This window comes from Magallana gigas, chromosome 8 (genome assembly GCF_963853765.1).
Source record: "Magallana gigas chromosome 8, xbMagGiga1.1, whole genome shotgun sequence".
Lineage (NCBI taxonomy): Eukaryota > Metazoa > Mollusca > Bivalvia > Ostreida > Ostreidae > Magallana > Magallana gigas.
Genome location: NC_088860.1, coordinates 42,822,248 through 42,832,363, shown reverse-complemented (window position 1 = coordinate 42,832,363; position 10,116 = coordinate 42,822,248). Strand labels below are relative to the sequence as shown.

At 37.7% G+C, this 10,116-nt stretch overlaps 2 protein-coding genes across 2 annotated transcripts; both read right to left on the bottom strand.

Moving 5' to 3' along the window:
* Positions 1 to 2,020: 2,020 nt before the first annotated feature.
* LOC136271015 (uncharacterized) lies at positions 2,021 to 4,847 on the bottom strand. Its single transcript, XM_066070081.1, has 3 exons — positions 4,430 to 4,847; positions 2,800 to 3,825; positions 2,021 to 2,670 (listed from the first exon to the last, which is right to left on the bottom strand). The coding sequence occupies exons 1-3, from the start codon at positions 4,845 to 4,847 to the stop codon at positions 2,021 to 2,023; spliced, it is 2,094 nt and encodes a 697-aa protein (XP_065926153.1).
* A 575-nt stretch (positions 4,848 to 5,422) lies between these two features.
* Positions 5,423 to 8,712, bottom strand: LOC117684209 (uncharacterized). The gene is made up of 2 exons (XM_066070278.1): positions 8,527 to 8,712; positions 5,423 to 8,155 (listed from the first exon to the last, which is right to left on the bottom strand). Exon 2 carries the CDS (start codon positions 7,322 to 7,324, stop codon positions 5,423 to 5,425), a length of 1,902 nt encoding a protein of 633 aa, XP_065926350.1. The 5' UTR covers positions 7,325 to 8,155; positions 8,527 to 8,712.
* Between the last annotated feature and the right edge of the window lie 1,404 nt (positions 8,713 to 10,116).

Below are 10,116 nucleotides of genomic sequence, written 5' to 3'. Positions count from 1 at the left end.
AGTTCATAGGTATGGCAATGGCTTTTTTCACTACTGAATTTTTTATATTCAATGTAAAGTGGTCATAAAACGGCATGGCCAATCCAATATAATTTAGTCGAATCTACGTCAAGCATTGTTAGGAAATTTAAACAGAAAACTATTTTTTTATTTGATAAAAACAGAGATAAGGTATATTAACACAATAAAATGCTTTATTTTGGTGATTCATGTGGGATATAAAGGTGGCAACATTGCAGAAAAAAAATACATAACCCCGTATTGTCATCAATGCATCTTCCTACGTGTATACATGTACAAACAAACAAACAAACACTTCTGTTGTCACGTAAACAGACTCTTATGTTGTAAGGTGAACAAACAAACACCTCTGTTTCATGTCAACAAAAACTTCTTTTGATCAAATTACTTAAGCTCCTGTCTATTTATTGATTTCTTTAAAATTATTGTGTTATTCATATTACGGTATCAATTTAAAAATGAAAAAATAAAAGTGATCTACCGGTAAAAATATCAGCATTCTTCACAGTTCTTTAGATGATTACAGATGGAAAGAGAAGCTGAAACTTTAATTTAGCTGCCTTTTCATAAAATTATTTTATCTGTTTATACCAACATTTACATCAAGTGTGTTTAATTTATAGATTTTCATTTTGTACTGGAATTGAATGACTGCTTGAAAGACATGAATTCTCAGAGAGATAAATCTAAAAATACATGTAACTAAATATGCCTCAACATATTATTGGTTATAATGGCCAATCTTTGATTTCAGCCTTCCTGGACGGAGCTACAATGGAGTTATTCTTCAGCCTGTACTCCAGTTTACCCCCTTCACTCTCATCCATAGTAAGATTTCTTTATGACTCTGAAATTGTTATTACTTGTTTCAAGCATTCCCTGTTCATGAGCGTTTCAGTTTTTGCCTAAATTTATGTATTGAGATTGTTTTAATAAGAACACTTTTACAGGTATAAAATTTTGGACTACAAAAGTATATATAGATATGATAGTTTTTGAAAAAAACAACATACCCAGTTAGGTATTGCATGCTGATCTATACTAATATCCCAAATTATTAAAAAGGAAAATATGCCAACGAGGCAAAGATTAATCCCTGCTTCTACATGTAAGACTCGATACAATGTTTATACAATCACAATTTTTTTTTTGATTAACAATTACTGTACTGAAACCAACTCAGGCTTTTGATGTTCAGTTTTATTCATGGTATTTTCTACAGCATGTAGTAGTAGTACGCTTTTAGTAGTAGTACGCTTTTAGTAAAAAGCTGAAAAAAGAATAAAATAAATTTACAATACTGAAAATACTGACATTTGACAATACTGACTCTATGAATACACTGATTGAAAAAATAGACTGACTGAATTCTTTCAATGTAAATAAAGTAAAAAATAGAATTGATATTCTTGTAAGAATGTTAGACACAATGTATAATGATATCAATAAGTATACATATAAAATAATTCATAATATCTTAGTAAATTTACTTAATAAACATGATACCTATAATTTCACGCACGGATGATTTTGGCGCCAATGAGTGAACTATTCTTTGTATACATTACAACATCATTATATCAATAAATACTGAACATATGATTTATATTATATAAATAATAAACAAATACAAGTACTTACACCGTAGGGCTTTAAGTTTCTTGCATGGAAAAATGTACGCTTGTACAAAATGATAATACGGTGACTCTACCGAAGTTGTGTACTGCACGGCTCAGTGCAAAAATCTCTAATGACAAGAGAGTAGAAGAAAAGGGGAGTAACTCACTCCAGAAAATTAATTCGTACGTAGAATACTTCTGAAAACACCACACTCCCCACCTAATATCATCCAGATATTACAAGTATGAACAATGTTAACTATTAAAAATACTTAACATATACTAGTAAGATTAATTACACATGTAAATTCACCAACGTTCTATCGGTAATTATAATAACAGTTAGTCAGTTCACTGTAAGCAACAAGTATAGTTACGACCTAATCAATTAACAATACAAGTTCTGTAATTGGTCTCACAAAAGTCACACGTTTCCCATCTCTGAGGATGCGAACCTCCACCGTCCTGACTTTACCATCATTCTGACTCGGGAAAACTCTTGTAACGAGACCAAGAGGCCATTGTCCGCGATGAACCGTCGGATCGCGCATGAGGACGACGTCACCAGTCTTCAGATCAGGTTGGTTGTTCTGCCATTTACGACGGACTTGTAAGCTCTGCAAGTACTCATCTCGCCATCGCTTCCAAAACATGTTGGAGAGATACTGGACGTGTTTCCACTGCGATACGTACATGTCTTTAATGTTATGAAAGTCAACACGCATCAAGTCAACACTGAAGTCCTTCTGTGTTAACAACATCGATGGACTAATAATCACTGGATCTTCAGGATCTGTAGAAATAGGACATATCGGTCTAGAGTTCATGATTGCGGTAACTTCGCACATAAATGTACATAAAACTTCATGAGTAAGTTCCTTGGTTTTAGTGTTGAGTAGAAGAGCGTCAAGAATCTTCCTTGCAATCCCGATCATTCTTTCCCATGATCCGGCCATATGCGACGCATGGGGAGGATTAAAGGTCCATTTGGCTCCATTTGTAGACATACATTTCTTTACTGGTCTAGACTCTACATAAATCACATCAACATTAATGTGATCTAATGCTCCTACGAAGTTCGTTCAACGATCTGATCGAAATTCCTTTATGGCTCCTCGTATGGATATGAATCGTGTAAGGGCATTTATAAATGCTGAACTGCTTAGCTCCTCTATGACCTCAATATGGATGGCCCTAGATGTGAGACAGCTGAAGAGTACGGCCCATCTTTTCGAATGTGCTAGTCCTCCTCGTGTTGTGCGAGCTACAATGTTCCACGGACCAAAAACGTCAACGCCTACTATAGTAAACGGAGGTGACGGAACAACTCTGTCTGCTGGCAGGTCAGCCATGATTTGTTGAGAGGGAGGTCTACGTAGTTTCCTACAAATCACACACTTATGTAACACAGAATTGATAATCTTTTTGGCTCCTATAATCCAGAAACCATGAGATCGTAGGGCACCTTCTGTGAACACTCTTCCTTGGTGTTGTACCTTCTCATGATAATGTCTGACTAGTAAAATGGCAGCATGTGATTTCCTGTCAATGATTATCGGGTGTTTTTGGTTTATTGGTAACGGAGATTGACTAAGACGTCCTCCGACTCTCAGAATTCCATCTTTGTCCAGAAAGGGGTTGAGCTGTACGAGAGCACTTTTACGAGGTAGAGGTGTACTGTCTTTCAAACAGTTGATTTCTTCTTTGAACGAAAGTCTCTGAGAACTACGGAGAATGAACAGTTCAGTTTCATGTGATTCTTCAACACTCTCTTTAGGGAAGGTCCCATCTTTGTCTTTCTTGTGGAGACATCTTCTTCTTAGAAGTCTGAATGCACAAACTAAACTGTACCACGTTGAGAATTTCACAAATCGATCAGCAATAAATTGCTGTACAGAAGTTTTCTTCACTACTGGTTTTATTTCCTTGTCACTGTCAGGATCAATCAATGAAAAGTCTTCATCTAAGCTTATGTTTGGTTTATTTGGTCCAGAACTCCATTTATCCATCACTTCTTGAACTGATTTACCAGGTCTTGTTCCAATATCTGCTGGGTTGTTGCCTGTTGAAACATAGTTCCACTGCTCAGATTTAGAACGTTGATGGATGATGCTCACACGGTTGCTAACGTAGTTGTAAAAACGTCTTGAGCGATTGTTCAAATATCCTAACACAACTTTGGAGTCTGTGAAGAATTTGACGGAATAACTAGGTAAGTCCAATTATTTGTTATCTTTTCACTCAGTTCAGTGGCTAATACAGCACCACACAATTCCAATCTTGGAATAGTATGTCCTGATGACGGCGCTACTTTGGACTTTCCCATAATGAATCCGACATTGATGTTGTCTTGTTCGTCGACTGCATACAGGTAAGCGACAGCTGAAATGGCTTTTTCAGAAGCGTCAGAGTATATGTGTACTTCACAGGATTTTGATTCGCTAAGTGAAATCTTTGTGAACATCCGTGGAACGTAAAAGTCACTGAGTGAATTCAAAGATTCCTTCCACTGTAGCCATAAATGTTCTTTTTCACTTGGAAGTGGTTGGTCCCAATCACTTGTAACTTTGCAGAATTCTTGCATGAGAAGTCTTCCATGGATGACAATAGGAGCTATGAATCCCAAAGGATCAAATATACTATTCACTATTGATAAAACTCCACGTTTGGTAAAAGGTTTGTCTTGAAAATTTGCATTAAAGGTGAAACAGTCACTGTTTAAGTCCCATGCAATACCAAGGCTCTGTTGCATTGGTAGATCGGTAGATCGGTAGATTGGTAGTCTGTACCGATATCTATCGAATTCAAGTTCTTCCCCAGGTCTTCCATCGGGAAATGGATGATGACATCAAGACTGTTAGAGGCTATTTTATTTAGTCTGATTTTTCCTTCTTCATACAACACAGACTGAGTCTTCTTCAATAGTTTCACTGCTTCGGAACTATTTGGGACGGAAGTAATCCCATCGTCAACATAAAAGTTTCTATACACATAACTTTTCACATCATCGTCTGCGTTTTCCACCGTTTTCTGTAAACCATACATCGCTACAGCTGGGGATGGTGTATTTCCAAACACATGGACTTTCATACGGTACTCGATGAGTTCCTCGTTTGGATCACTGTTGCGGTACCAGAAAAATCTTAGAAAGTCACGATGATCTTCTGTCACTAGGAATCTGTAAAACATCTGTTCAATATCGGCCATAATTCCGACTGCATCTTTACGAAAGCGCAATAATACACCAGTTAGGTCATTCACAAATTTTGGTCCACTTAATAAGACACTGTTTAATGAAACTCCCTGAAATTTCACAGAAGAATCAAAGACACCACGAATTTTATCTGGCTTTTTGGGATTGTAAACACCAAACAATGGTAAGTACCAACACTCTTTTTTGGGGTCTAATGTTGGAGCGATTTCCATGGCGTCACTTTCGATGAGGTTCTTCATGAATGTCACAAGATGCTCTTTCTTTGTAGGATTTTTCTGTAAACTGGCATGCAGCATTTGAGCACGTTTTAATGCTTGACATCTGTTGTTTGGTAGTGACTGTCGTGGGTTTCTAAATGGGAGGGGCGCTTTCCATCGTCCATCTTGATCTTTCTGAAAGGATTTATCCATTAATTCCATGAATTCACGATCGTCGAGTGATAGTCCAGTCTCATTATCATCTGTCTGAACATGAAATATGTTTTTCTGAATTTCGAATTCTGAAATGTTACTTTTTAACTGAAACACATTGGAACATGGTTTAAAAATGGTTTCACGATGACTGTCAATTATGGTAGTCTTGTATGTTGTAATGTTTGGTTTGTGGATCTTTCTAAACAAACATCCCCGACCACAACCCATCCAAGGTTCAACTGTTGTTCAAAGGGTGTATTTCGAGCTCCAATACGCTGATCCTTGACATGATGTGCTTCTGCTAAATCTCGTCCGATAAGTAACAGTATCTGTGCATCTGGATTAAGCGCAGGAATCGGTACGTCACGCAAATGTGGTTGATGGCGTATGACATCGGGTGTGGGAATTTCACTTCGATCATCAGGAATGTCATTACACTCAGTTACCATCGGAAGTTCCATGGTTACAGATCCGTCGATGGATGACACAAAGAAGCCTGAAGTTCTGCGTCCACTCATCTGTTGACGTTCAGCACACGAAGTCAGTGTAAATTGGTGAGTATCTGATTTGGATATATGCATGTAGTCAAAAAGTTCTGATCTTGCAAGTGTGCAATTACTTTGATCATCGATTATAGCGTACATGGTCAAAGTTCGGTTTGGATCACTCTCATGATAAACGTTGACAAGAACAGTTTTTGCACATGATCGTCCTGAAAAGTTGTCACCACAAACGGCAGTATACTTGTTGTTGACATCGTGTCCCCTGTTGTCAAATCTTACAGAAGCTCCAAGTGGCTCCCCACCGTCAAATCTTGGAGTGGTTCCTTGATGAGCTTGATGGTACTTAGGTGTAGTATGCATAGCTGTGTTGTGTCGTTCACTACCACAGTCTAAGCATTTCACATTAGCATCACAGGTTTTATACACATGAGCTGTAGATTCGCAGCATTTGTAACAAAAGTTATTGTCACGTAATATTTGTTTTCTTTCTCTCAGTGGTTTCTTTCTGAAGTTTCTACACTCGTTGAGTGTGTGTGGAGCATTATGTATTGGACAGTTTGGTGATGCTGTAAATTCAGTTTTCTTGACATTCACTTTTCTGTTTGGTGTTTGGTTTGGTTTCCAGGTATCGTATTTTTCACACGTAAGACTTGGATCATTCAAAGTAGTTGCTGCTTCACTGACAAAATCGCACAGAACATGAAATGGGGGAAATGGAACATCGTTAGTTTGTTTAAATTTACTAGCTCTGGTGACCCATTTGGATTGTAAATTGCTCGGTAATTTGGCAACAATTGGTTTGACTCCTACTGATGTATCAAAGTAGCTCAGTAAGTCATGATACTTTGCATTTCCCTTTAAACACATAATTTCTGACAATAGATCAGAAAGTTCATACAGTTTTCTAACATCACTGTCTGTAATTTTTGGAAATTTGTTCAATCTGGCTTTCAGAGATGTTTCCACCATTTCTGGCGATCCAAATCGTTCATCTAATCTTGACCATAATTTCTTCACACCCTCGAGTGGATTGTGTAGAGTTGATGTTCTTATGCTTTTTGCATGATTTGTGGATGTTGGTCCTAACCATCGGATCAAGAGATCGAGTTCTTCAGGTGAAGAGAGTTTTAAGTCTTGAGACACAGATTTGAAACTACTTTTCCAGGTTTGATAATGTTCTGGCTTGTCGTCAAAGGATGTTATCCTTGACAACATGAGATCTTTCTTCAAGATATAATTAGCGAGCTGTGAAAATTGTGAGCTTTCACTAGTATGTTCATGTTTTTCTGTTGACACATGGCGTTGTTCACTATCATCAGGAAGTTCAGTAACAGTTTTCCGATGAACCTTTGGTTGTTGAGGAAACATTTCACCTTGTGAAATTTCTGTAGTTGTTGTAGGTATAACGGTTTCTTGATTTCTTGGTTCACAGTCCGTTGTTGTTTCGTTGTTGTACTTGAAGACATCATCAATGTATTTTCTTGTTTTCTCTGTCGAATCTATTGTGTCTAAATCTGTGTCTAATTGACTGTCTATTACATCAAATTCCACCATAGCTTGTAGTTCAGCGTCAACAATTGCTTTTTCTTTTTGAGCACATAAGAGTTCTAAATCTGTTTCCAAATCAACTGATTTTCTTGTTACTTCAGCTCTTCTCTTCTGTTCTTCTTCCTCGAGTTTGGATTTTTGTCTTTTGAGTTGGATTTCTTTTTCTGTGAATTCCAGTTTTGCTTTCAGAGCTTCTGCTTTTGCACGTTGTCTCAGGATTATGGTTTAATTCGAAGAATGTGATTTCTTGCTTGATCTTTTACTGGTACTAGATTTGGACGATTTGGTTGTTGTTGACTCACTATATGCATCACTTGGTAAAAGATCATCACTTGTAGATATAACATTATTGAGTTCTTCAACAGTTTTCTCTATTCTCATCTCTAGTGTAGATAAAATAAGTTCAAATGAAAGTCTTTCTTTCTCACTTTCTTCTGTGCCAGTTCTTCTCAGATAATCTATGAATTCTTTAGCCTCTTGTTTATATTTCTTAGAGAGTGTAACAAGATTTTCTTTCACTAGAACAGAAATTTTCTCCTTATTCTTGGACTGTAGATAATATTCTATTTCACTGTCCATTTTTCTTTTAATCTTACTTAAAGATGCATATCTGTTGTTGACATTTTCTTCATACATTGCTCGTCCAGCAACTGTAAACTTTTTGGTGCGTCTCTGTGACTGCGACACAGTTGAATCGTCTTCTTCTGTAAACTCTGCCATGGTCTTTTTACTGTACTGAAACCAACTCAGGCTTTTGATGTTCAGTTTTATTCATGGTATTTTCTACAGCATGTAGTAGTAGTACGCTTTTAGTAGTAGTACGCTTTTAGTAAAAAGCTGAAAAAAGAATAAAATAAATTTACAATACTGAAAATACTGACATTTGACAATACTGACTCTATGAATACACTGATTGAAAAAATAGACTGACTGAATTCTTTCAATGTAAATAAAGTAAAAAATAGAATTGATATTCTTGTAAGAATGTTAGACACAATGTATAATGATATCAATAAGTATACATATAAAATAATTCATAATATCTTAGTAAATTTACTTAATAAACATGATACCTATAATTTCACGCACGGATGATTTTGGCGCCAATGAGTGAACTATTCTTTGTATACATTACAACATCATTATATCAATAAATACTGAACATATGATTTATATTATATAAATAATAAACAAATACAAGTACTTACACCGTAGGGCTTTAAGTTTCTTGCATGGAAAAATGTACGCTTGTACAAAATGATAATACGGTGACTCTACCGAAGTTGTGTACTGCACGGCTCAGTGCAAAAATCTCTAATGACAAGAGAGTAGAAGAAAAGGGGAGTAACTCACTCCAGAAAATTAATTCGTACGTAGAATACTTCTGAAAACACCACAATTACATGTAGCTGTTTTTTGATTTCAGACCTTATCCTGTCTGGTACAAATTGCGTCAGTCAGAGGCTATCGTTGTTCAACAACACTGAGCGTGCCAAATTTCTCAAGGAGCTAGTGATGGATCAGTTTGCAACATTCTCGAAAATCCACAGGTATGAAGTGTTAGTCTATTAATTAATGAAACTGAAGCACAGTGGTCCATCAACGTATTTTACTGTTAACTTATAGATACTAGTATGTGAGGTCAGGAAATTTTTCTGTCTAAGAAAAAAAATACATGTACCGGTATTGTTTGTGTGTATTGTTTGGTGTAAAAGTTTGTAACGGTGACATTTTGGTAATAGCTCTCTACCATTGGGAGGTGTGAATACGAGAAGACATGTGGTCTCCTGGTTCAACTGTTTGATGAGGCAGCCCAGCGGTATCAGGAGGCCATCAATTCAGGAACCCAGGGGATAGAGATTAAGATACAAGAAGGTGAGGTTATCTCCATGGTGATTAAGGTCATTTTATGGTGACATGATGAATACTTTAAAAAGAACGAAAGAGACAGAGTACTATTTAAAATAAAGATGATATACAGGTAGAGATAGAAATATTAAAAGTAACAGGGAAAATCACATAAGTAATAAAGCTCCATTAGTGCAAATTTCTGTTGACAGTTATTGGTTAGATATTTTGTAAAATCTTTAAGGTTGATAGTTTTGGTTAGTATAGGTATTTATTTTTACCTGTGCTTTCTTCACTCTTTCAGGTCGATTATCTTGGTTAGTGTACATAATAGGAGCTGTGATAGGTGGTCGGATCTCCTTCGCCAGCACAGACGATCACGACGCCATGGACGGGGAACTAGCTTGTAGGCAAGTGGAAAGGGGGTCCCTCTGACAGGGAGCTAGCTTGTAGGCAAGTGGAAAGGGGTTCCCTCTGACAGGGAGCTATCTTGTAGGCAAGTGGAGAGGGGGTCCCTCTGACAGGGAGATTGTAGGTAAGTGGAAAGGGGGTCCCTCTGACTGGGAGCTAGCTTGTAGGTGGGAGGAGAGGGTGTCCCCCTGAGAGGGAGGTAGCTTGTAGGTAAGGGGAGAGGGGGTCCCTCTGACAGGTAGCTAACTTTTAGGTAAGGGGAGAGGGGGTCCCTCTGACAGGGAGCTTGTAGGTAAGGGTAGAGGGTGTCCCTCTGACAGGTAGCTAGCTTGTAGGTAAGGGTAGAGGGTGTCCCTCTGACAGGGAGCTATCTTGTAGGTGGGAGGAGAGGGTGTCCCCCTGAGAGGGAGGTAGCTTGTAGGTAAGGGGAGAGGGGGTCCCTCTGACGGGGAGCTTGTAGGTAAGGGGAGAGGGGGTCCCTCTGACAGGTAGCTAGCTTGTAGGTGGGAGGAGAGGGGGTCCTTCTGACGGGGAGCTAG

Coding starts and splice junctions, on each gene's coding strand:
- LOC136271015 (XM_066070081.1), bottom strand. CDS start 4,847: ATGGCCGATATTGAACAGATGTTTTACAGATTCCTAGTGACAGAAGAT. Junction 3,826..4,429: donor CTTGAATTCGATAGATATCG/GTACAGACTACC, acceptor AATTCTTCACAG/ACTCCAAAGTTGTGTTAGGA. Junction 2,671..2,799: donor GGTCATAGAGGAGCTAAGCA/GTTCAGCATTTA, acceptor TGATTTATGTAG/AGTCTAGACCAGTAAAGAAA.
- LOC117684209 (XM_066070278.1), bottom strand. CDS start 7,324: ATGGTGGAATTTGATGTAATAGACAGTCAATTAGACACAGATTTAGAC.